The following is a 27,007-nucleotide window of genomic DNA, read 5'->3' as shown; positions in this document are numbered from 1 at the left end:
TAAATAGAGACACTGGATTTGTGGCTTATTACAAGAGTCTGTAACCTTCTAAACTACCTAGGCCCCCTTCTCGGTGACTGGAGAGGTGTTAATGAGTCATTTCACCTTAAGTGGTCCCTTGAAATGTGTTGACTACTTATGCTAAATAATCTGTTCCACCTTGTATTTAGCTGTGACACTGAATGCATTTCCCAGACCTGAAGAAGAGCTCTGTGTAAGGCTATGTCTACACTACACAGCTTTTAGCGACATGGCTGTGTCGCCACAACCGTGCCGCTAAAAGTCATGCAGTGTAGATGCTGTTTCTTGGCTCTCATGCTGACAAAAAAACTTCTACCCCCAACGAGCAGCATTTGTGTTGTAAGCAGGAGAGCCGAGAAACAGCATTTTAGCGGCAGGAGAGCGCTCCTGCCTACAACGCGCTGTTCACGCTGGCGCTTGTTGTGGCAAACCTTTTGTCTTTTGGAGGTAAAGGAGTTTAAACACCTCTGAAAGACCAAAAGTGTAGGCACAGCCTAAGCTGAAAAGCTTGCATCTCTCACCAGTAGAAGTTGGTCCAATAAATGATATTTCCTAACCCACCTTCTTATCTCTTCAAGTGAGAGGGTAGTTCATTCTCCATGGGCTTGTCCACGCTAGGGACAGCCTAGGTTTCCCTTGACTAGCTGACATGGGTTAAAACGACAGTTTTGCCGTTCTGCACTAGGATTTTAAAGAGCTAACTATCATGTTGTTTTAAAAAACTCATACCATTTTCCATAGCACGGAAAAGGAAAATTTTCCTTTGAGACTGCCAATGTGGGTGCCTTTTATGAGAATGGGATTTTGATTATGGAAGGTTTTGCTTCTCTTATGCTATTAGGTGAAAAGTGAAAAGTTCCTTATATCGCTGTCAGTCACTTGAACCCATGCACACTTGTTTTGTTGTACTCTGTGTGCTCTTCCTTTGATCTGGATACATTTTTAACTTGTTTGTTGGCTACTGACACTGTCTTTTGTTTTCAGACAAATGAGTGGCTGGAGAGAATTAAAGACTGGGCACTGCGGATTTATTTTTCCAAAGCACTTAAGAGCACAAAGCCCCTGGACAGTCAATGGGACTAGTGTGCCTAAGTCATTTACCTATAGGGTTGCCAACTTCCTACTCGCACAAAACTGAACACCCTTGCCTCGCCCCCTGGCTCTTCTCCGAGGCCTCACCCCCTGCTCACTCCATCCCCCCTTCCCTCTGTTGCTCACTCTCCTCACCTTCATGCACTTGCTAATTTTCACTGGGCTGGCTCAAGGGACGGGGGTGAGGGCTCCAGCTGGGGGTGTGGGCACTGGGGTGGGGTCAGAAATGAGGAGTTCAGAATGTGGTAGGAGGCTCCAGGGTGAGGCAGTTGGTTGGGATGCGGGAAAGGGTGACGGCTCCGGCTGGGGGTGGGGCCAGGGATGAGGCAGGGGGTTGGGATGCAGAAAGGTGCTCCGGGCTGGGGCCAAGAGGGTGGGAGGGGGATCAGGGCTGGGGTAGGGGGTCTGGGTGCAGGCTCTGGGCAGTGCTTACCTCAAGCAGCTCCTGGAAGCAGTGACATGTCCCCCCCCCCCCCCACCCCGCCTCCGGCTTCTATGTGGAGGTGTGGCCAGGCAGTTCTGCGCACTGCCCCGTCCGCAAGCACTGCCCCCACAGCTTCCATTGGCTGTGGTTCCCGGCCAATGGGAGCTGCAGGGATGGCGCTCAGGGTGGGGACAGTGTGCGGAGCCCCCTGGCTGCCCCTATGCATAGGAGCCGGAAGGGGGACATGCCGGCCGCTTCCCAGGAGCTGCACGGTGCGAAGGCTAGCAGGGAGCCTGACAGCCCTGCTGCGCGGCACCGCCAACCAGACAGTCAACGGCCTGGTCAGCGGTGCTGAGTGGAGCTGCCAGGATCCCTTTTCAACAGGGTGTTCTGGTCGAAAACCAGTCACCCTACTTCCAGAAATCCCACCCTGTGCCTCCCTGAAAGTATTCAATATCTCTTTTAGAGCTGGTTGGAACACTTTGGACTAAATGAAATTTCATCAAAATATGCTATTTTGTTGAAGCCAATATATTTTGTGGAAACAAATCTCTTTTGAGAAAGTTTTTGGGGATAGGAGAGACGGCCAGACTTTCTCTCTCACTCTAGCCTGGTGGCTATGGTGCTGGCCTGGGATATGAGAGATCCACGTTTGAGTCCCTTCTCTGTCTGATTCAGGGACTTGAACCTGGGTCTCCTGCATCCTAAGCCTGTGCTCTAACCACCACATTGGAGACAGACAGACACACACAACCCTTCCCTTCATGCACCTGCCCACCCAGCCACCCCCTTCCCTAATAGAAAAGTTCAGGTTTTGATCTGAAAAAACAGACAATTCAACACAATTTCACTTTCATTAAAATGTTCCAGGGGTTTTGGCTTTGTTCCGATGTTGAAAGAAACTAGATTTTGAAACCAAACTTTGAAAGTTGCCATGAAACAGAATTGTCATTATCCAGTCAGTTCTGTTCTCTTTTAACAAAGCTACCAGCATGCTTAAGTGTTGTCTCTCCCCAAACCCTCTCAATTAGCAAAACAATGCTCATCCTGAAGTGCTTTAGGCTGAATGTTGTTACAATGTAGAAATCTAAATTTAAAAGTACTGCAGTGACTCAAATAAGCATAAAAAGTTAAACCTCCTTTTTCATTGCATCTTAGATATTTTAAAACTTGCTGGACTTTACCCCTTGAACTGTACTTTCTTTACTTTAAGAGTGACGAATCCGAAGAGGATGAACCTTGTGCAATAAGTAACAAATGGGCTTATGAGAGGTGCAGTCAGAGATGGTCTCGCCTGGAGAGCATAGAAGGTTTCCCTGAAAAAGGGTCAAGTGCATCAGTCCCAGACAGTCCAAGACTTAAGAGCACTGGTAGTGAGGAGATATCCTTTTCAGACCAAGGAGAGAAGCATGATGTGTCTTCAATTCACAGTACTAGCAGTGGGGACAGTGACATTATCAGCTTCCCTAAGACTTTTGAGGATGTTGAGACCAGCACTAGTTCCTCAAGGTGTTCCTCAAGTAAACTGGCCTCTCCTGACTCTACTTTCAGTTGTTCTCCTTCCCCTAGTGAGTTCTTAAACATCATCAGCGAGGAGAAGCTTTTGGATAAACCATCACAAAAAAAGAAGAGCTTTCTAAAGAAAATGGAGAAACTGCGCATAAGGAGTTCCAGTGTAAAGAGAGCTGCTCAGTCAAAGGCCAAACCCATTATTGGTGAACCTGTTCTTCAGGAGGGACTGAATGAAGAGAAGCTGAAAAACCTTAATTGTGTAGATATTAGTGACCTATCTGACAGCCAGATGAAAAAAAATTCTTCCTATTCTCCCCACACTTGCAGCAGCAGCAGCCAGTCTGAAACCAGCAGCACAGTGAGCACTCCAAGTCCTGTTATCAAAGTCAGGAGTTATGCTAAACGGGGAGGCGTGTATGCGGAGGACTCCGACTCCAGCAAGCTCTCTCTGTGGAATGATGTATCTGAGCAAAACTTCAAAAATGAAATCAATTTGCATGCAAACCAAATGTTTCATGTACCACAAGGCCATAAGCCTGGGACTTTCCCCAAAGCACTTACAAACAGTTTCTTATCTCCAACAGACAACACTTCTGTGAACTGGAGAACTGGAAGCTTTCATGGATGCAGACGGAACAGAATTAGAACTAGTTCTAAGGAGTCTGAGACCCCTCTGAGTCCTCTGTCGTTTATAGATAACAGGCTGAGTATCTATGACAATGTGCCCAGCATTCCTATTCATCTTAATAAGATGGAGATGCCGGAAGTTAGTGACGACGATGTTTTTTCAGAACTAGACAATGTTATGGAACATGTCAATGGGCTCAGAAAGTTAGTCAATCAGTGGACTGAGAAGTTCTCAGATGATGGAGACTCTGATTTTGCGAACGACTCAACTTCTCCGTGTCCATCTTCCCCGAAAGAAATCCACCTTGAGATAAAAAAGCATTCAGAAGAGAAACTGGCAGATCTACCAGCTGCTGATGGAAAACAGAACTTCAAGCATGGCAATGAGCTTGATTCTCCAGAACTGGCATACATAACAGATTCAGAGATGGGATCATCATTATCACATTCCAACAGGTCAGCTTCATTTTTCTTTATAACCTTCCCCTCCTCCTCCTACCCTACCTCCAAGAACTTCCCCTCAGTCCAAAACACAATCACCTTCTCAAAACAATGAGAAATGTAAATCCATTTCAACTAGACAAAAACCGGAACCAACTAGATCCAAGCATTAGGTGCTGTGGTATCACAGTGATGGTCACATAAACACTGAGAGAGATCCAGATCCAAACTTTGTGGCTCATTCCTCTCTCTCATTTGAACTGGTCACACTGGTGCAGTACCTCATAGCCTAGACCTTTTATGTAAAATGCAACCAAAATCTGCTTGGAAAAGGTCACTTTTGAAGTGATTGATTGATAGGACAAAATGTTCCATAGGTGTTCCATTGCTTTAGGCAGAGACTTGACATGAGCAATAAGAACATTCCTTTAACCTAAATAATGTTTACTCCTTAGACATGAGAGGCGACAGTGGTCTACAGAGGAGACTGTAAACTTGGAAAGCCTTTCTGTACAAATAGATAACCAGTCAGCAGCCCACCTAAACCGAATACAGAAACTTGCTTTGTTGAAACTCACTGCTTTAATGGACAAATACTCTCCTTCCAGTAAACAGGGCTGGAACTGGTAAGTTGTTGTGTTAACATATTCTACTTCAGGAAAGATGACAGTTGGCAAAAGCAGGTGGATACCTTACCCTGCTCTGAACTGAGTATGCACATCTGGAGTGAAATCCTGATCCCACTCTCTCAATGGGAGTTTTGCTACTGATTTGAGTGGGGCCAGGATTTCACCCGGACTGTCACCCTTTCCTGCAGTTTGGCATTATTGATAACTTAAATAACAGTCCAAGCTTTCTTCCAAAGGTTGCCCGTTCATAGGGCTTTTCTCTGAAACAACTTCTCTGAGACAAAGGGAATTAGGGTCTAGGACAGAGACCCACTCCAACCCCTTCTTTCCTGGTTGTAGCTTAAATAAATAAATAAAAATTCACCTGCCATTGTGATCGGCAATAACAATTCTGCGTCTTTATGTAGGGTTCTAACTCCTGAATGTAGGGACACAACAGAGGAACCTGCCTCTCTCTCATAAGGATGGGAGTGTATTCTGCAAGAGTTTCAGCTTGAAATGAGGATTTCTTTATGGGAGCTGCACCCTGCTAATTTAAGGGACTTCTGACACACAGCCTAGGCTGTCGCTGTATTTTTAAGTGTTGATTTCTTTGTGCTGCCATGAGTGTAATAAGGCTGCAGCATTTGGGGAAGGAACAGAGGTGGCACACACCTTCCTAAATGTGCACAGCATAAAGAGAGGGCTTTTTGGAGGGGGGAGGGGAGATTCCCAGTGCCCCCTGCTCTAAACTGCCTGAATGGAAGGGCAGCTAATGGTTCGAATGTATTTATTTTTGTTTTCAGGACTGTTCCAAAGTTCATTAGAAAAATCAAAGCCCCTGACTATAAGGATAAAAATGTATTTGGGGTCCCATTACTGCTAAATGTTCAGCGAACAAGCTATCCGCTTCCAAAGAGCATTATCCAGGCCATGGAGTACTTAAGAAGCCACTTTCTTGACCAGGTATATATATAAAACAAACCTAAGTATGACTTGAGTGACCCTTCATTCCATGGATGTTTTTAACTTGGAGCCCGTAGAGAGCTGACCGCCAGTTTCTTTTGCTTTGTCAACCCTTTCAAGGACATTCTTTCCTCTCAAAGGCTTCTAACGGTGGTGTCTGAACAGGCGTGAGTGGGCACCCTGCATGGAATAGCGATATTGTTCTCCTTTTGTGGATACCTTATTTCCACCCCAGTATAAATTTATCTGTCGTTCTTTGTCTATAGCACCTGCAGCTGTTCCGTTCACTTGGCAAATGTGGGTAAACTGCCTTCTTTTAATGGTACTTTAGTGGTAAAAAGCAAAATCTAACACCTGTAGCACCCTTTGTCTCTGCTCTGTACAGTCTGAAAGCATTGCAACATCTGAATTCTCATTTTACATCTCTAAGAATTGGGCTGTATCTTTTCATGGCATATAATAGGGCTGTGATTACATTTATCCGCTGCTCTGAAGATATTTGCAGATTAGTGCCCACAATTATGAGCCACATGCTATATGCTGCGATACCTCTGTAATATGGATAGGGAAAGTTTGTAAAGTTAGAAGTTTTCCATCTCTCTCCAACTGTTTGGATCACAAATCTAGTTAGGGTTCATTAATCTTTTTCTCGTATAACTTAAACCCATGGAGGGTTGTGGGTTTTTTATTTTCGTTTTTTTAAAAAAAGATTCAGTTCACTTAGAAAACTCATTTTACATGAGTCCTGGATTTGGGATAAAGACTGTCTTCATTGAAAACTAAACTGGCTGAAGTGGGGAGCTGCTTTGTATGTCATTGTGTGCATATTAAAGGAAGATCTGTCAATACAGTGTTTAATTTGCAGATTTGTGTAGACATGTATAACCAAATATTATGCAAATGAAAAAATGATCTAAATACATATTATGGTGTTAGTGTACAAATTTATATCTTGCAGTTAAAAATGGAATATATATTCCGTGACAATGTCAAAACATGTCATTTCAATAGTGTCACTTTGGTTAATTTGGCTTTGACTTTATATTATGTTAAAACATTAACTTTACTATATATTAAAATATATAACACTAAATACTTTAATATTATAAAAGTTGAAACAAAATTAATTGAAATGATGATATTGAAATGACATGTTTTGACATTATCCAAATTGAATTTTTCAGAATTTTTTGTCTCATGGAAAATTAAAAAATTTCCAATTTTCATTCCAAACTGAAATTAACTTATTTGAAATATTGGAATTTTCCACAAAATGGAAATTCTGGTTTTCATCCAACTCTAAATAATAGGTATGTGAAACTTTATGCAGTTGGATATCCAGCTCAGTGCTTAATGCAGTTACCTAGGTATTAATTTAAATTCATACTTCTGTATAAACCCTTTTCTCTTTGATACACAACACCCAAAGTGCACTCGCAACTTGCAGACCTAGTGTTAACATCTTATCCTGTTGATATAAACTGAGAGAGCCAATACAAATTGATTTAAAAGGGAAAAAAAAAATCCTACATGAAAAGTCTTCAGTGAGGACTCTCACTCTTGGGTTAACTGATGCACCAAGAGTTCCAGTGTGGTTCAGCTGGAGAATAGGGAATTTCCAAGCTGTTTCTAAAGAGATCAGAGTGCATTGGTAGTAGCTGACTTTTCAAAGCAATGCCGGGGATATATTTTAATGTACCTGTGAGCAAAATCATGTCCCATGTACAGTGTGTGCATGTACAGCCATCATAAGTACTTCAGTGTCCGAGTTAAGGAGAAAAATTGCTTATTCTGACTTAGGTTATGTCTGTCTGTTCTCTTAATAGGTTGGCCTGTTCAGAAAATCAGGCGTTAAATCTAGGATCCTTTCTTTAAGGGAAATGAATGAAAATGACCCAAACAATGTAACTTATGAAGGGCAGTCGGCGTTTGATGTGGCAGATATGGTAAAGCAGTATTTCCGAGATCTTCCTGAGCCTATATTCACTAGCAAGCTTTGTGAATCCTTCCTCCACATCTATCAGTGTATGTAATTTTTTAAATTTTCTGAGTTTCTTGGACATTTAGGCCAAAAGTCATGTCTGATTTTGTGTGCTCCATATTTTGAGAATCCAACATTTATGCTGCTGGGGGCGTGACTTTTCAGAAGTTCTGAGCATCTTTAAGCCCAGTTGAAGTCAATGGGAGCTGCAGGTGCTCAGCACTTCTCAAATAAGATCCTGTGTGTCTCAAGATGGGCTTCTAAAATCAATATGAAAATATTGGTCTCCGATTATATGACAAATATAATCTCTTTTCCTCACCCTTGTGTGTTCTCTCTCTCTGTCACACACATTCCCTTTAACAGTACTCTGTGGTTGGTGTTCTGACTTGATTTTTAAATGGTTGTTTCTGTATATTAAATTAGGGCATAATCTGTTACTCTCACTGAGGAGCACCTGACTATGCAAGTAGTCTTGTTCATTTCAATAAGACTGCACCTTGAGATCAGGTACTTCTTAGCATGAGTGCAGGTTCTTTGGTATGGCATTTTCACTGGAAATACCAGCTGATTCCTATGTCTTCTGTCAGCCAGTCTACATTGTCTGAAAGAAGAATAAACCATAAGGCAAACTACATCATTTGCAATTGTTTGGAATTAGTTCTGTCTCCAATAGTTTGTTTTAATTGAATTTATTTTTGAGATACAGCGATGCAGCAAGAACTTATTCTGGAGGCATGTGATGTTGGTGCCTCAAGGTTTTTTAATGACAATCTTTTCTGTAACCTGGAAAAGGCATTTAAACCTTAAATAAGCACAAGCTTTCTAAAAAGATTAAATCTTGAGTTTTGTTACATTACATTACTTTACTTTGACACGAGGAACATGTGTCCTGCTGCCTGGAGGCAAAGCCTTGACTACAGGAGTCCTAGTTGCTTGTTATTTCCTGTCTGTAGAATATGGAATAATATCCTAATCTCTGGGTAAAGATTTTTTTTTTAAAATTTAAAATAAAGATTTTAAATAAAAAAAGCTGTTTTTAAAGTAAACAGTTGTTCCTGTTTAGCCTACCCCAGTGGGCACTCTGCTTCTGGAGTAAGTATGGCTGAACAGGGAGTTATTCAGGAATAACTGTCTTTGAATAACTCCAGGTATAGACAAGCCCTTATCTGGATTTTAAACAGACTTAAGAAACTGAAATAAGGCTATCAGGAAGAGCTTTAAGACCAGCTGAAATAAACCACTTTGTACACCTCTTGTGGAGGCTTAAATTAACTGGCTTTACTAAACTGGTGCAAATAGATGTGTCGACACCCGGAATGGTGGCTTTTAGGGTCTTTGCCATCTCTGAGGACTGTTCTATGATCCTGAGTAATGGGAGAACTGATGTATGGAATTGATGCCCTATTTAGGGGATATTGTGTTCGTTCTTTTATTTAATGTTTTATCTTATCAAACTCTCTCATGAGTTTCCTAATTCTTCTATCTTCAGATTTGCCAAAGGATCAACAGTTTCATGCAGTCCAGGCTGCCATTCTTCTGCTCCCAGACGAAAACCGGGAAGCTCTGAAAATCCTTCTCTTCTTTCTCCGAGAAGTAGTTGCTTTTGTTGAGGAAAACCAGATGACTCCGACCAACATTGCAGTCTGTCTCGCGCCATCCTTGTTTCATCTCAATACTTTAAGGCGAGAGAGTTCATCATCATCTAGGTATCGTCGTAACAGCTGAACTGTTAAATGAGAGGTTTCAGAGTAACAGCCGTGTTAGTCTGTATCCGCAAAAAGAAAAGGAGTACTTGTGGCACCTTAGAGACTAACAAATTTATTTGAGCATAAGCTTTCGTGAGCGACAGCTCACTTCATCGGATATTGTTGCTTATTAAAATTAAAATCACTCAGTCCCCCTGGCATCCTTATCACCAAACAGAATTAGTACCTGAGATAGCTACGAGCTGGAAACTAGCTGCAGGAGCTTGAATGTGCAGCTGGGTTTTTACATGTAAATACTAACAGGAGTTAGGAAGCCCACTCCTACCCACTTCTGTGGAATACAGCCATCTCTATTGCATGTTACCTGAGTGCAAGCAGAATTATAAAAAGCAAACTTCGTCAGGAAGACTATTCTGACCCCTCTCTTCATAAGGCACAGACGGAGTGGGTTTTTTGCTATCTCCTTTGGTGTAGATATTGGGAGAAATCTAATCTGAGTTTTTTGTAGTGGAATCAGGCTAAGCTAATGCAAATGATAGATCTTGCCACCTTCAGAATTATATGCGAGGCCCGTGTTAACTAACACTTTGTGCATCCACAAAGAGGAGAGTTGTCTTAGCGTATGATGCTCAGAGATAACTAGGGCCCAGACTACTTAGGGCTTTGAAGAACAGGACCTTAAAATTGATCTCGTATTTGACAGGGAGCCAGAAGAGCAGGAGGGTGATGTATTCTCATCTCCCCTAAGGACAGGGCTGTCACATATGGGACAAATCTGGAGCACTTCCAGATTTTTTTTTTTTTTTTGAACAGGCAAGGTACATTTTGGCTCATTTTATTTATACAGTCAACATGGCACAGAAAAACTCTCATTTAACAAAAAGAAAAGGAGTACTTGTGGCACCTTAGCGACTAACCAATTTATTTGAGCATAAGCTTTCGTGAGCTGCTCACTCAGATTAGATTTCTCCCAATATCTACACCAAAGGATATAGCAAAAAACCCACTCCGTCTGTGCCTTATGAAGAGAGGGGTCAGAATAGTCTTCCTGACGAAGTTTGCTGCTCACGAAAGCTTATGCTCAAATAAATTGGTTAGTCAATTCTGCTTGCACTCAGGTAACATGCAATAGAGATGGCTGTATTCCACAGAAGTGGGTAGGAGTGGGCTTCCTAACTCCTGTTAGTATTTACATGTAAAAACCCAGCTGCACATTCAAGCTCCTGCAGCTAGTTTCCAGCTCGTAGCTATCTCAGGTACTAATTCTGTTTGGTGATAAGGATGCCAGGGGGACTGAGTGATTTTAATTTTAATAAGCAACAATATCCGATGAAGTGAGCTGTCGCTCACGAAAGCTTATGCTCAAATAAATTTGTTAGTCTCTAAAGTGCCACAAGTACTCCTTTTCTTTTTGCGGATACAGACTAACACGGCTGCTACTCTAAAATATCCTAATTGTGTAACATTTACTGGCAGTTTATGCAGTGATGGAGGTTCTTCTAGGTAGAATCAGTACAGTAACCTCTGAGAATGCTCATTCAGGATCTAGTCTAGCCTCAATGCAAGTTCTTGTTTGTTTCCTATACAGTATGGCTGTGCTTGTGGATAAACTTGTTTCGAGGCAGGAAAGGGCTGTTTTCTTTTGACAAAAACATCATGCCCTTGTCAAAGCAGATGCTTCTTCATCTTATGCAATCTAATGATAAGGATATTACGTTCCATTTAGGTGAGGAAGCATATCACATACATGGTATTTGTGCATTTCAGATTTAATGACACTCTCTGAGAAAAGTAAATAGAGATGAAAAATGTGAAGAATTTGCTTTTAAGAAGCACAAAGCATCTCAAGATGCATATCTGCCTGTAAAACAAGTCCTGTGATGCTCAGCTCTTGCTGGGAAGAGCTAACACTGAAGCTGAAACAATGACAGGGCTGCTGATCATAGTCAGAGAAGACGTGAGTGGAGCCAGGAATGTGGCAGAGTGATTGATAGCTTTTCAATTGCAAATCCTGACCAGAATTAAGCAATCTGTAATGTTTGGGAGATTGAGACTCATAGTTTAGTGGTTTGTACCATTTGGATTTACTTTTAACTCTACATTGCAACAGCAAGGAGCCTAAAATCATTTTAGAAACAAGGGTGCTTTGAATCTTAAGTTCAAATAATTAGTTAATATTTTATTTTAGGATTCAGACTTCAAAGGGACATATTCTAAAAGGCTCTAAGGAATAGTCAAGGGTCCTTATTGCCCGCACTTTTTTAAAAGTTGTTCAGTAGGAATGTTCCAAGATAAAGCTATTGTGAGTGAGTGTTACTAGTGTCATATAAAGATTATGTCTGGAAAGAGCCTAAAATGCTGGTAACACGAGTTAGCAAAACATAGCAATATGGCAGCACTTCTGAGGATTGTGATGATTTTATAAAAAGTCTTTAGACAGAGTACATAGGTGACTGATATAACTAAACACTTAACTCATGCTGAACACATCAATGAGAGCTCATTAATTTCTTTGGCTAATCCTGTCTAATTACTGTTCAGTAAAAGATTGTATTACTTGTAAAATTTTGGTAAGCCTCAGTAGCACTAGTGCACCTTGGTATCTCAGCAGTTTGGTTCAAGGCTACCATTTCTATGCAGCTTACTTTCAAGATTACTGTAGCTTTCACAATGTTGTCCATGTGAAAGTGATGACAGAAGACTTGTCTAGTGAAGCTGTTTGTGTACAGAACTCATTGTAACACAGAAATTCAGAAACCAGAGTAAATGAGGAAATTCCCTAGAGCTTCCAGGCTGATGATGATGTGTTTCACCTCTTTTTAAATTTTTTTTATTTAGTCTGCTGTGCCTTTAAAAAAAATCCTTGTTAACCCTCTCTCTAGGTCCAGCCAGAGGAAGTACAGCCTGGGAAAACCAGACCAGAGAGATTTGAGCGAAAATCTGGCAGCCACCCAAGGCTTGGCCCACATGATAATGGAGTGCAACAGACTCTTCCAGGTATGTCTCTTGCTATAACACCCCCTATGTTACAACGTTACGGAAAGTGTCCATCATGTTCATTAGAAAAGTGAATATGCCAGTAGGATTCTCCAGCCCTGAAGCTTAAACTGGACATGCCTGCAAGTTCTTTGCTGCCTATTGGCAAGAGTAAATGTCCTTCTGTTGTTTCTTGAATACAATTTAAAATAATCCAAACAACCCCTGAAGCAAACCCTGAAGGTTTGTTTTTTTTATTGAGGATGAAAGTGAGTCATAACTTGGCCCAGGGAAACTATCCTGTTGCTCTTTCTTCTGCTTGCAATTCCTAATGCTTTGGTGTGGTATCTGTGTCCTACTGACCTTAATACAGGGAGAATTCTGTTGTCGAGGTCATTGTATCTGCTGTACAGTACTTGGATGGCAAAATGTGATTCTGCCGTTTCTTTCTTCCTGTGATTAAACCCAGTCCTCCGAGGCTCTGGATATATCTGTGTGCTTCGGGGGGTGGGCCCGAGCCACAGAGGTTGAGGTGGGGTTTGGGTTTTGGTTCAGCCCCACTGTATTGAGAGCTCAGAACCAGGATTCTTTTTAAGACCCAACTCCGAGTTTATTTAAGATGTCCCATTTCTGTGCAGTTGTTTTTTTCAGCTGGCTTGGCTTAGGACAGCGTTTCTAAATGTATTACCAGTTAGAGATAGAAATAACTTGGCAACCTCACCTGGCAATGCTTACCCCACGGGCGTATGCCTCCAGGAATCCTCTATATCCAGCATTTAACTGACTCAGGTAGGGCATCTCTACAACCCTGAGCTGAGTGTAGCCTACGTGCAGGCAGTGAGCAGCCCCTTCTATCTGTGGGATGCAGGGCTCTAATGATAAGCGTGTAACCAAGGGAACTCACCATCCCAGAGTGATTTAAAACATCCTTCACAAGGGGGAATGTGCACGTTCCCCCTCGCTGGAGCCCTTGGGGAAGGCAGCTAATTGCATACTCTCCTCCCTCATTTTTCCTCTTCCTGTGAAGGCTGCTGTCAGTTGGTTAGCTCCCTCCAGCAAGCTAACTGACCTGCACGTGGGAGTCTGCAATTACGCTGTTGAGGCAAGAGCTGGATAAGGATCAAGAATCAGTCTGGCATCCAGGCACTTCTGCCACTCCCCTTGGCAGCATTCACATGTCTGTTAATTGGTGCCAGGCTGTCCCTTCCACCTTGGTGCTGAAATGGCCCGTTGAAAAAACTTCAGCTTCATGGAGGGCCATTGGAGCTTTCCAAAATACCTTCACAGGCAAGGAGGGTGGGATGTTCCAGTCCCTCCAGCCTCCTCCCTTGGCTTATTTCAGAGTAACAGCCATGTTAGTCTGTATTCGCAAAAAGAAAAGGAGTACTTGTGGCACCTTAGAGACTAACCAATTTATTTCATCCGATGAAGTGAGCTGTAGCTCACGAAAGCTTATGCTCAAATAAATTGGTTAGTCTCTAAGGTGCCACAAGTCCTCCTTTTCTTCTCCCTTGGCTTAGGCATCCAGGTTCAGTGTTGGCCTGTATTTGAAGGGTGAGCATGGGAAAGAAATGTTGCAGTATGGGGGTGGGGAGGGGGCATAGAAAAGGAATGGGGGGGTGGGGGAAGAAGCTGCAAAGAACAGGGTGGAAAAGAAGAGCCATCACCTCCTGCAACAGATTCTGGTGCATAACATATATAAACGAAAGGAGTAGTGAAAGTTCAGGGTTTTGTTCCCGGCCTTGCCACTGGCTGTGCCACATAGGGCAAGTCACATGGGCCTGGGCTGGGGTAGCTACAGATGCAAACCCCCAATGTAGATGCACTCTGCCAGTTTCAGAGGGGCCTGGTAAGCCCCACTCAAGCAAACCCCTTTTTGCAGTGGTGCGGGATGTGCCTCTGACAGATTTGCAGCCGTGTCGCTACCACTGAGGAGCCTATAATTATTGTGTCTGTAAAATGGGGATAATAGCTCACTTGCTGAGAAGCTAGGTCAATTTTGCAAAGCAGCTTGGGAGACTCCATAGAGCGGGACACTAATGAAGTGTTGTGCGTTGTTTGCTCTGGAGAAGAGCTCTGTCTCCCTATGCAAGCATACCTGCAACCCTCTGCACTCTTCCATTAACCATATCACAGCTTCTCCCAGACTGGCCAAACTCTTTCATTGCGGGAGAGGCTTCCTTATCAGAGAAGAATTCTCAGCCCATTAAGTCAGTCTCTTGTGGTGATGGAGTTGGCTGTACTTTTTAATGAGACCTTGGAATACTCTTTCACTCTCTTTTTGTGAAAAGAAAAGGAGTACTTGTGACACCTTAGAGACTAACAAATTTATCTGAGCATAAGCTTTCCACAGTATGCATCCGATGAAGTGAGCTGTAGCTCACGAAAGCTTATGCTCTAATATATTTGTTAGTCTCTAAGGTGCCACAAGTACTCCTGTTCTTTTTGTGGATACAGACTAACACGGCTGCTACTCTGAAAACTCTCTTTTGTGTATACTCTCCCTAGTAGGTTTCAGAGTAGCAGCCGTGTTGGTCTGTATCCGCAGAAAGAAAAAGAGTACTTGTGGCACCTTAGAGACTAGGTGCCACAGGTACTCCTTTTCTTTCTCCCTAGTAGGCAGGCCTGTCCTCCCTCCTATGCAGCCAATGGCCCCACAATAATCAGTGTGATGGCTGGCTCCACAGCCTGGGCCAGCGTAGTATAAAAGATGTAAGCAGTTCCCCAGGCATGCTCTGTAAGATCAGGCAAGTTGTGTACATGCAAAGGAGATGGTGTATCTCATCTCCGATCAGTCATCTCTACCTTGTTGTCAGTAAGCCAGGAACTGCTGCTGAGAAATGGAAATTCCTGTCTGAACCTTACTCTGTCTCTTGGTATGAGCCAGAAAATGCTGTAACCTCCCTACCTGGAACATTTGAGGCTGTGGCTTTCATCTGAAATTGATCTAGATAGCCTAACCCACAGAAAAGCAAGCCGTGCTCCTTTACCTCTGTTTCTGTCTCTGCAGAATTAATATAAATTCTTCTTAGAGGTGTTGGGATTTAATAAGCAGCGTTTTTAAACACATTTATAGACAGAATACACTTTTAATGGGACTTAGTCATTTGATTTCCTGAGATAAAATAGTATAGTTAAAGCCTCAACACAGATGGGTGTGAAGCAACTAACCCCACATTGCACACTGAAGTGGTGAAAGAGCAAGGGGTTTAATGTAGGAATCCCACTACAGTGCTCCAACTCTGAGAGAGGAGGTCATTCCTTAAACTAGCTTTCCTATTGCTCAGGGCGGTGGTTTTTATTTTCACATCTAGTGCTATAAAATGTGTTGGGCTGCTCCTGATTGCTGATCATTCATTCACAGTCTCGCCGCATTAGCAAGTCCAGCTCTTCCAAGGAACGCTTTAGAATATTCATTGGCACTTGCTTTTGCGCTTGTAACTTTTACATAAAGAGTCTCCAGTAGTGAGTTCACATTCACTTAAGGATCATTATCCTAGTAGATTTTTCTCCCAGTGTAAGAATAAATGTAATGGAACTGTGCTTAGAATCCAACATCCCCTCCCCTTGCAGATGCCCGACTATTGCCTGGATCAGTGTTGTGATGACTTATATGAACAGAATGGCTTGAGTGAAAGGACTTCTAATCAGACCGCCTCAATGAGGCACTCCATGCTGATTTCCCTTGAGAACTCCATGCAGGACTTGCTGCGAGATGCCAAGGAAAAGTTCAAGAGCTGGGTTACTTGTTCAAACTTGGAACGTGTGGAATTGGCGAATAAAAAGGTAAATCTGATGCTGGGGTGTTAGCAAAGATGGAAGTTAATAATTATGCACCTTTCTGAGCTTGTGGGTGTGCTGAAACTAGCTGTGTTTCTGCCTAACATCCATTCAGGAAATGCCCCAGAGCCCTTTCGAGCTAGCAGCAACTCTCTGGTGCCTTTTATTTATAGTCTAGTATTAATCAAAGTTGAGTTGCCCACTTGTGACTTGCACGCCCTTCATCTATGGCACACCCTTATCTGGGCAAGATATCCATCTTGTAGGAGAAAGTTAAGATACCAGATAAGTTAAGTTCATTGTAGATACCAGAAACATGAGTACTCATAATCCATGCTGACTGGGCAGTTTATTCATATTATAAAGCCCCCTTTACTACACTTTGTCTCCTAGAACCATTCTTCTATAACACACACCTTGTTGAAAGGCTGTGTAGATTTCTGCTGGAGGGAGGGAGTGGTGGAACGGATCACTAAATCTACTCCTAGTAGACTACTAGTGTCCATTAATTGTCTTCTAAGGTGGAAGATAACTACCATGTCCGCTTATGGAAGGCATCCACTGAAATCGATGCCACTTCTAAAGTAATCCTCCAGCGCATACTGACAGAGCAGCATCTGTGGGACCCAAGTCTGCAGCAGGCTAAAATACTAGAGACCTGGGATGATGAAACAGATGTTTATCACTATACAAGAGAAAGCATGTCACCCCTCCTGCCACGGGAGTATGTGGTTTTGAGGTAAGGAAATGATTTGACTTTTCTCGTTGGTTTCCCAAACACAATTTATAGCCCAACTTTGGTGCGTGTTGCTTCCCAGCATTTGATGCTGGGTTGTTCCAGTTCCACGTCAATCAAAAAGGGGTGCAGTTCCCTGTGGTTTCAGGATAACTACTGAGTAACTAACCACCAATCTGATTGTACATTATTGTGATACAGTGTATACTGCGGTAATGCCTAGAGCCCTCATTTGCCAGGCAAATGTGCCACATATGACAATAACAGTCTTCCCCAAAGAGCTTACAGACTCGGTAAGAGGCTTACACTGATGAGATTCAGAAATTGTTGCCACATTCCTGCCTCTTTTCTTCTAAAAATTATAGCACAACTGCAAACGTTTGTTGTCGTAGCTGTATTATCTCCCAGTGCGAGAAACCTTGGTTTGTGTCTGGGAAAAATGTAAATTCTAGCCCGCTATGACAATGAATAGATCCTATTCTATCACTCTTTCTTCCTAAGAAGGTATAGGCGGGAGACTTGGATTGATTGATTGAGATCTGCTCAGGTGATTTAGGCTCCTGGATCTACTTGAGCAGATCGTTGTGCTCATGTGTAGTGTCGTTTCATGTGTGTGCAGGACTCTGGTTATCAGTGCAACTGCGCCGCTGTAACACTTACTGAAGATGCTACCTACGCCGACATGATCGCTTTTTCTGTGGGCGTACGTTATCCACCTCCCAGAGAGGCGGTAGTTATGTTGACAGGAGCCCTCCCATTGACATAGCGCTGTCTATACAGGGGGGTAGGTCAATTATAACTATGTAACTCAGGGGTATGGATTTTCCACACCCCTGAGCAATATATTAACGTAAGTGTGTAGTGTAGATTAGGACTTAGTTAGCTCCTCTGTATGTCTCTTCTATATGGATTGTAAACTGTTCGGGCAGGGACTGTCTTTATTATGCATTTGAACAGTGCCTTGGACAAAGGAACCCTCATCCATGACCTGTAGGTGCTAGTGCAACACAAATAATAGATCATTTATGGCAGGATTTGTAAGCCTCCTCCATATGGATTGAGGCCTGGAAAAGATTTTTATTCATGTCGTGCATTAACTGAATTGGTCTCTGCCCGTCAGAATATTGCTTTACGCCACAGGCAGAACATCCGATTGTCCAGCCATGTGAAAACATCCTGTGCGAAACATCCTAAAAATGTCCTTCTTTGTTCTAGGACTTGGAGGACTGATCCCCAGAGTGGCACCTGTATTTTGGCAGCTACTTCAGTTGACAGTGAAGGAGCTACTCTGCATGGGATTTTGGCCCATGTCCTTTTGTGTCAGTATCTCATAGAACCAGCTGGCTCCCAGAAATCCAAAGTGACTCACGTCTGCCGGACAGACACGAGGTATCATTTTAGTTTATGCTTCTTTACCTTAGCCCTATGGAGCTGCTGGGTCCTGAGCATACCTTTCCAGCCACCAGTATGTTCTGTCACACACATTCTACAGTAACGTAGAGGAAATTAACATAAAATAATACTTAGCACTCAAGTGGAGAGGGCCCGAGGCTGCGGTCTGGGCTCGATTCCTGGCTCTGCTAACTTGCTGGATGATCTAGGGCAAACCTCTCTTCCTTGTAAAAGTTCCCCCTTGTGAAATTAGGATAATGCTACTTCCTCACCTGAGTAAAAACACTTTGAAGTCTTTGGATAAGAAGTGCCTGTTGATTTATTTTGTGTATTCACATAGACATCTTTGCCAAGTGGGGTTGTCTACCACAGGTTTGAGTTTGTGCTCGCTGTAGAGAAGTATTCTGTTCCCCCAGAGTATCAAAAACAAAACTATTTGGTATTGGGACAGATGGTATTTAACACCCCACATAATCTTTTACTGAGATTTTTTTTTTACTGTGAATTTTATCTTAATTGCCTCAAACAATGAGTACTAGAACTATTCATCACATCCTGTCTTGAAGCTGTCGCACAGTGTTGTGTGCTGTTAGAGAGCTATTTATAATAGTTCTGCCCTATTTGTGGCTGCAATGATCTGTGTGGGTTTACGGGGAGAGAGGTAGAAAACAGCAAGCAACTGGTATAATCCAATGCTGAATATCTAGAAGCTGGGAAAGATGACTGCTTCACATTCTCTGCTGGTGGAGCCAATGCACATTCTCGTAAGTTACAAAGGGGGGCTGCATGTTAGCTAGATTTCTATAAACCAGGATAACTCTTGTTAATCTTTCTCCCTAAAACAACAAACAGGTACAGGTTAACCCCCAATATTTTAACATCTTGGGGCACATGCAGAATGTTTGGTTAAGTGGGAGCTTCAATCATGCACAAAGTAGTTGTTTTGCAGGATATGCTTTGCTTCTGACCTGTAGAGGGGGATATAGTACACAGTTTAATCAAAGGCAGGCTAATGGGGTATTATGTGTAGAGGGATTTTTTTCTCCATGGTGTTTCAAAATAAATAAGCTGGTGGAAGAGACTCAAGTCCTATGATGTTGGAGGAAAGTTAGATTTCACTCATAAGAACAGTGAATTCTAGTAACCCCAATGCTGCCAAAAAATGTGACTTATTCTGTAAGGTCTTGCTGGAGAGATGGAAGGGTCAACTTCAAATTTCATGTCTCAATTTTTAAAAACATTTGAGGCACAGTGTTATACCGTAGTCTCTCTTTTTCATGTGTGCTTTACCCTCTGTGCATGACTCTCCTCCCATCTGAGCTCTGAAAAGCTTCCAGAAATTTGAGCCAACTTTGAGGATACTGTGAAATGTCCAGTGGACTTGAATTGCTACATTTTGTTTCACCCCTTTAGGTTTTAGTTAATTGAGAGTCCCAAGTAAAGTGGCACCACTTTGGCTAAACAGTCTCCATCACGCTGTGAAATAGCCACCAATGTCACTGAACAGAAAAACAAGTGGATCTCTCTTGGGGAATGGCTGCAATCACTGTGTAAATATCTAATTACTTTGCAATTACTTGCCTTAATGAGGACACCATTTGGATAAACCTAGTTTGAGTAAGCAGAGGAGTCACTGTATAAGTGATTCAGTTACAAGTTTAGGGCAGAGAGTGAGGTGATCAGGGGGGAAAAGGTGACTGGAAAGGAATTCCTTAATGCACTTTGCTTTAAATTTTTGGGCCTTCCTCATCAGGAGTTTGTTTCCTAAATGGCATGTTCCCAGAGAGACCCCAGGGTGTGAATGCTAATAGTATTTAGCTATTTACGCACTGCTGAACATTCAACATCACAGGAATCCATGTGGCTGAATTATGAGGGTCTAAATACCAAGAGGTGCTGAGCGAGTATCTTCCTTTGAAATATCAGTGACTTCAGCAGGAATTACAGCTGTCAGCATCTGAGGATTTGGCACCTAGCTCTGATGTCCTAAATGACAGCTGACATATGTCTGCCAGATGTCCTGATCCTATGCATTGGAGTGTGAGCTACATCTCTGATCTAGGCTAAGGCATGGTGGATCTACTGTAGGTGGAGGACTGAGGTTTTGCTTAGTTTTTTTGTGGTTTATCTGTTACCTGCAGCACTATAATAATGGCAACACACTTACATTGTCAAAAAGTGACTAGTGATAGCCGCTCCCTCTGCAAGTGGGTGCTCAGCGTAAAACACCTTAAGCCTTGATGGCTTAGAGAATGGATGCTCAACACTTTCTGACACATCATGGTGCGCACCCAAAGGCCATTAGTTACTTCTGAAATAGTAGACCATGGCACCTGAATTAAAGATTATTAAATATTACCAACATCTACAAAAACTTTGTTTCTTGGAGGAAGAGCAGAAATGATGGCTCATTTGGGAAGGTTTGATGGAGATACCCCCAGCACCCACTGGAAAGAGATTTGCAGCAGTTAGCAAAATGTCATTAATGTCTAACACCACAATGACCAGTCAAAAATTCTACTATAACCTAGGTGTGGTAAGAAAATGAACCTCTTCTAATATTTCTCCACTGGAATTAGGGCATTTTTGCATTAAAACCCCCTCTTTCCCAGACCTAGCCAAACTACTCTTTAGGCTATTTTACAGGGAGGAGTTGGCCTTTTGTATGTACACACATACAGTGAGGGTGAGGGCATGTAGGCACTACTGCAGTACAAATGATTAATAACGATTAGGTGTGTATGTGCTTATAAATAAAGAAGGTAGTGAACAGAAAGAAAATGAATTGCTTCGTCCTGTTTAAATATCTTTTAAGGGCTACTAATATATTGACTTCTTGGTTTACAGGGGACGAACAACAGAATGGTACAACAGGGTTTTTGGTCATATGTGTGCTGCAGAACTGATGAGGATAAAAGACTCCTTCAAACCTCTCAGTAATGACACAAAGGAAACGAAAATCTAAAGCACCTGGTTCTAAACAGAGGCTGGTGCTGAGGAATGAACTGCTCCTCTGCTATCATTTTAAAAGCTACAGACTCAAGAGACTTGCCTATATTTTAAAACTAATAAACCAAGAAGTAATTTGTAATGGCATATAAATGTAATGTAAAATAGTAATTTTATAAAGCTGCTTCCCTCCCCCCCCCCCCCCCCCCCAGTTTCAGGAAGCTGTTCTTGAACTGGCTGCACAGGTAGCTAAAAGGTCAAATGTGTATATATACAAAGCTATAAAATGCAATTGTTACATCCAGGAAAGACAAAATATGCTGGTTCAAAATTATAGTTATAAAGTAAATTATTAAACTAAGAACATGGTATTTTTCCAAATACGCATTAAGTATTTTATAAGATGTAGACTTTTATGCATTGTAGAGCATTATGTCTCTTGAAATTTCTTTTTATTGAATAAGGTGGTGGAGATGTGAAGTTAATTTTAACCTCTTTACAGTTGAAAATAGGGCTGAAAACCTATGCCTTTTACTAGAGGCAGCTAAATACTTTTTAGCGTATGCTGTTAACTCTTCATACTTCCTTTTTACATAATAGGAAACCAAATCTGGCGGGGGTGGTTGTTTAATGTTATGGGTAGAGTTCCTGCATTTGAGAGCGTTGCCTACTTTCCCCATGTTGAAGCTTTAGGAATACATTTCAATTGTTAACTAAAGGCCATAAGCCAAGCTAAATTCTCAGCAGAAATTATGTGACTGGCCTAGCAGAAACTGGTTTTTTAATGTAACCTTCAACTTAAGTCACTTGAGCTCAATCATAGGCATTGTGCTTGTTTACTGAACTGCAATCATGGTTAAACATTCCTTTTGTACATTTAATAAGCTGCTCATCATGAAAGCCAAAAAGTGTGTGTACACAGATAATTAAGGTGCTACTCCTAGGGTTAAATCTTTTATTCAGCTGTGGAGTGGGGGTTGAGTCTTTTGTTAATTGTTCCTGTGAAACTAACTTGCCCTGGATTTATGATGTCTTGTAACTTATTCGCAGTTGCATTTGTGATTAAAGAGTTGCTTAGGTATATGCAATGCAATGTTACATCCTTACACACGGAGGGTGGTGTGAATGTTATCAGTGTCTTACCAACACCTAGTAGAAGTTCTGAATCACTACTAGCTTTCTTAGTGCTAGATAAGAGCTGGGATATCTGGACAGTAGGCAAATCAGTTAGTGGCTCTGAGCCAGTGTGGTTGACCATAACTAGAGCAGTAAAGCACAGGTAGGAAGTGAAGAGACAGTCAAATGGAAGAGTCCCCTTCAATTACATCACATAAGGGCTGACAGCTAAAATGTGACTGCTTGTATCTAAATGCTGTAAGTGTAAATACTAAGCTAAGATGAACTTGTGTCTGGTATTAAATGAGGAGAGTGATAGATTGTTATCCTTCCACCAAGTTTCTGTGATGTCTAATCAATGGGTCACAGTAATATGAGGGTACAAAATATATAGGAATGAAAGCCTAAGTATGGTGCAGGCAAACTACGGCCTGCAGGGTGGATCCAGCCTGGGGCATTGCCTGCGATGGTGCTGCTCTCAGAAGTGGCTGGCATCAAGTCCCTGCGGGAGCAGTAGAGGGCTTAGTGTGTTGCCCTTGCCTCCAGGCACTGCCCCCTGCAGCTCCCATTGGCTGGGAATAGGGAACTGTGGCCAATGAGAACTTCCTGGAGGCATGGCAAGGGTAGTGGGCAGAGCTGCTTCAGGTAAGTGGCGCCGGGCCGGAGCCCTCCTGCACTCCAACTCCCTGTCCTGAGCCCCCACACCTGTCCTACACCCCAACCTCCTCATATTCCCCTGCCCTGGTCCTACATACACTTTCCCCACCCAGATGTGGCCCTTGGCCCAAAACATTTGCCCACCCCTGGACTAAGTAGTGCTGATGGATGGGGGCCTAGTGGTGGTGCATGTGCAAGAAAGCATAGAGGCAAATACAATAAAAATCTTAAATGAAGCAAACTGTAACAGGGATAGAAATTCTATGCTTCAATAATAATATATTCCTATTGCTATAATCTTACTTCCTACCTGACCAAGGTGGTGACTGTGAAATGCTCTGGGGGAGAGATTATAAAAATAGAAAACTGAGTAATAATGGAAGACTTCAACTGTCCCCACGTTGACTGGGTACAGGTCAAAGACACAGTTTTCTGACACCACAAATGACTGCTTCCTTGAGCAGCTAGTTCTGGAACCCAGAAGGGGAGAGGCAAGTGTTGATTTAGTCCTAAACTGAGCACATGCTTTGGTCAAAGAGGTGAAAGGTTTGCTGAGAGCAACCATAATATAAATTTAACAATGTTGGGGGAGACACACAAAGAAGCCCACCACAGTAGCATTTAACTTTAGAAAAGGGAATTACATAAAAAATAAGGAAGCTAGTTAAATGGAAATTAAAAGGTACAGCGATAAAAGTGAATTGTGTGCAAGGGCCATGGAAACTTTTTTAAAACACCATGCGTGTGGCACCAAACTCAGAAAAAACAGTAAGAGGACCAACAAAGTAAAAGTGATAAAAAGCAAAAAGGCACCCTTTAAAAATTGGAAGTCAAATCCTGCTGAGGAGAACATAAAGGAACCTAAACTTTTTTTGCTGTGTGTTTCAAATTCTTTTTTTGACTGTTAACTTGCCAGAGTTTAAGAACATCAGAATCAGGAAGACTGGAGGAGCAAGGCATTAAAGGAGCACACGAAGAAGAGAAGGCTCTTGTCAAGAAGCTAAGTGACTCCTTTGACTCAGTCTTTACGGATGTGAGCAATTGGTGACAATGCTGAGGAACTGCCCCAGCATGAAGTGGCAAGAGAGGAGGTTTTCTGGAACAAAGTGATAAATTAAACAGTAATAAGTCAGCAGGCACAGCAGGCATTCAGTGAAGAGTTGTGAAGGAACTCAAATAGGAAATTGCGAAGGGTGGTATGTAACCTACTTAAATCAGCGTCTGTACCAGCTGACTTGAGGCTAGCTAATGTGACAAACATTTTTTTTAAAAGGCTGCAGTGGTGAGCCAGGCAATTACAGGCTGGAAAGACTAACTTCAGTACCAGACAAACTGAGTGAAACTACAGAAAAGAACAAAATTAGCAGACACACAGATAAACACAAGCTGTTACAGAAGAGTCAACAGGGCTTTTGTAACAGGAAATGAGACCTCCCCAATCTACTGGAATTCTTTGAGGGTGAGCCAGTTGATAAAATACTTTAACAAGGTCCTTCACCAAAAGACTCACAAGAGTGTCATGGGATAAGAGGGAAGGGCCCCTAGTGGATCAATAACTGGTTAAAACACAGAACCAAAGGGTAGGAATAAATGGCTAATTTTCAGAAAGGAGCAAGGTAAAGAGTGGTGTCTCCCAGGGAGCTGTATGGGGACCATTCCAACATGAACAATGAGGTGACAAAATTTGCAGATCAGACAGTGAAGAGTTACAAAGGGCTTTTACTGATCTACACAACAAAAATGGCAGATGAAATTGGGAAATATACGCCCATCTCTACACACAACATTAGCTGTTACCAGAGACCTTAGATGGATTGTTTGGTTGGCTTTTTTTGACTGCTACTGTACAGTGAGCAGCTGTTTTCAATGTCTGAGGAAAGGAATAGATAATGCCACTATATCAATTTATGGCATGCCCACATCTTGAATACTGCATGCAGGGCTGGTCACCCCATTGCAAAAAAAGAGATATTAGAATTGGAAAAGGTACAGTGAATGGCAACAAAAACAATTAGGGGTATGGAACAGCTTCCTAGGAGGAGAGATTAAAAAGAGGGGGACTGTTCAGTAAAGAAAGCAGACAGCTACGAGGCGCATATGATAAATCATGAATGGGGTTGAGAAAAGGAAGTGTTGTTTATTCCTTCACGTAACCGAGGGGACCCCCAATGAAATTAATAGGCAGCACGTTTAAAGAAAAGCAAGTTATTCTTCACACGACTCAGAATCAAGCTATGGAACGTACATTGTGACCGCCAAAACAATGCTAACAGGGTTCAAAGGAAGAACATGATACATTCATGGAGAATAGGTCCATCAATGGCATATTCTGTGTGTCCCTAGCCTCGTTTTGCCACAAGCAAAAAAAGAGATGGGTCACTCATTGCTTGCTTGCTCTGTTCAGGCCCTCTGAAGCATTGGGCACTGTCAGAAGACAGGCTTGCTGGACCACTGGGCTGACCCAGTATAAGACTTACCTGCACCCCCAATAATGCTGCTTTACCCTTTTGCTCTTAAACCCCAGTGAAAACTGGACTCTAGGCCCTACATGCGCATAGTAATGCTGCCAGATTAACTTTATTGCAGCACTGGAAATGTAGGTAGTGACAAGTTTTCCTGAGCTGGAGCTTAAAAATTTAAAAGCTCTGTTACCAGCTGCTAACAAGTCACACAGCTAAACCTGGAGCCATGCTTGGAGATAATTTTGATCTAAATCTACCTCTAGTACACAGCACCCTGTTCTAAATGCTAGTGCAGCTTTTTTTGTTTAAAGCAGCCCAGACATCTTAAACATTTAGATGTCAGCACAAACAATGACAACGCATGTAGCAATATATGGTCACGGATGCCATACTGAATTTTGTAAGAGGTACAGCAAGTGACTTTAAAAAACAAATCACTCCGTAATATGTAAGCTTTAGAAAGTCCAGTGTACCATACTTAAAAGTGAGAGAGGTTAGTGCTGGGCAATAGCAGCTAATGATTTTAAATGCCCGGAGAGGAAACTCTTTGTTTGGCTGGAGGTATGCTAGGTGGCAGTATAAGCAGGGTCTTTATTTCTAGTTTACAATAGTTAAACAAAAAAAAAACCCCTTAGACTTCAGTGGCACAGTTGTAGATGCAGAACGTAGATGTGCCAACTGCTAGTAACGTATGGAGGCTTTGCCACATCCCTGTGCCCTACGTAAGTATTAGAAACAGTGTTTTAACTGTCTTCTTTCTAGGCACAGATAAGTGAGACTGCATTTAAGACAAGCAATGGGTGAAACTACTTTAGTACTAAGGTGCAAAACAGGCACAGGTTCAACTGAACTTCACTCCCATTTTCCTTCAGATTAGCTTAAGGTACTGTACTAAAATAAGCTAAATCTTTGTCTCCCCTGTGGCTCTTTGTGATTTAACTGTAGTTGATAAAATAAAAATATTTGGTCAGTCCTTTTGCTATGAGACTAATATAAATAAAAACTAAATATTTCCCCGCCTACTGTTTAAATATGAATATACAGTAAATGAAACAATAACTTTGCACTACTATGGCTCTTTGGCTCCTGCACCCCTGGTGATCTGAGTATCACTGGTGTGTCTACAACTGCATCTTTCCAAAGAATTAAGCTATTGAAAAACACTTACATGAGGCTATGCAATGTAGTGCGCATAGGGCAGCCTCGGGTACCAGAGCTTTATATATTTTGAAAGTCTGGAATTTTAATATGCATATGAATTTAACCACTTTCCTCAGATTTGTATTTACTCAGTTTTCTTCCTTTTCTGTAAATACTTCTGGTTGAAATATTCAGATTGTAATAGCCTGGACAAAGCACCTCTAATGAAGGTGCAGCCCTCGAACACTTACCAGCTCTGTTCTCTCTCTTTGCATTCTTGACCTTGTTTTTTTAGGTACCTGTTCAGCATGCGAATATAAATTCAGGCACCTGTGTGTAAGAGTTGCATGTCCTTTAAAACATCACACTGACAATACGCCACCCACATACAGGGCAGCATACACAAGTTCAATCCACA

General features: G+C 42.2%; 1 protein-coding gene across 5 annotated transcripts in view; it reads left to right on the top strand.

Annotated features, from left to right (window-relative positions):
* Positions 1-22,295, top strand: part of LOC140915737 (rho GTPase-activating protein 7) — a 171,295-nt gene extending 149,000 nt beyond the window's left edge. For all 5 annotated transcript variants that reach the window (XM_073355942.1, XM_073355940.1, XM_073355939.1 and 2 more), the window contains 10 exons: positions 2,751-4,132; positions 4,573-4,743; positions 5,532-5,691; positions 7,518-7,716; positions 9,165-9,381; positions 12,264-12,378; positions 15,931-16,143; positions 16,659-16,876; positions 18,089-18,262; positions 21,113-22,295. In XM_073355942.1, the coding sequence (XP_073212043.1) occupies positions 2,751-4,132; positions 4,573-4,743; positions 5,532-5,691; positions 7,518-7,716; positions 9,165-9,381; positions 12,264-12,378; positions 15,931-16,143; positions 16,659-16,876; positions 18,089-18,262; positions 21,113-21,230 (2,967 nt within the window). In that variant the 3' untranslated portion in view covers positions 21,231-22,295. The remainder of the gene's footprint in view (positions 1-2,750; positions 4,133-4,572; positions 4,744-5,531; positions 5,692-7,517; positions 7,717-9,164; positions 9,382-12,263; positions 12,379-15,930; positions 16,144-16,658; positions 16,877-18,088; positions 18,263-21,112) is intronic.
* The last annotated feature ends 4,712 nt before the right edge of the window (positions 22,296-27,007 follow it).

The sequence above is a fragment of the Lepidochelys kempii genome, chromosome 8 (genome assembly GCF_965140285.1).
Source record: "Lepidochelys kempii isolate rLepKem1 chromosome 8, rLepKem1.hap1, whole genome shotgun sequence".
In the NCBI taxonomy this organism is placed as follows: domain Eukaryota; kingdom Metazoa; phylum Chordata; order Testudines; family Cheloniidae; genus Lepidochelys; species Lepidochelys kempii.
Note: the sequence above shows the minus strand (reverse complement) of the source record. Positions and strands in the feature narration are given on the sequence as shown.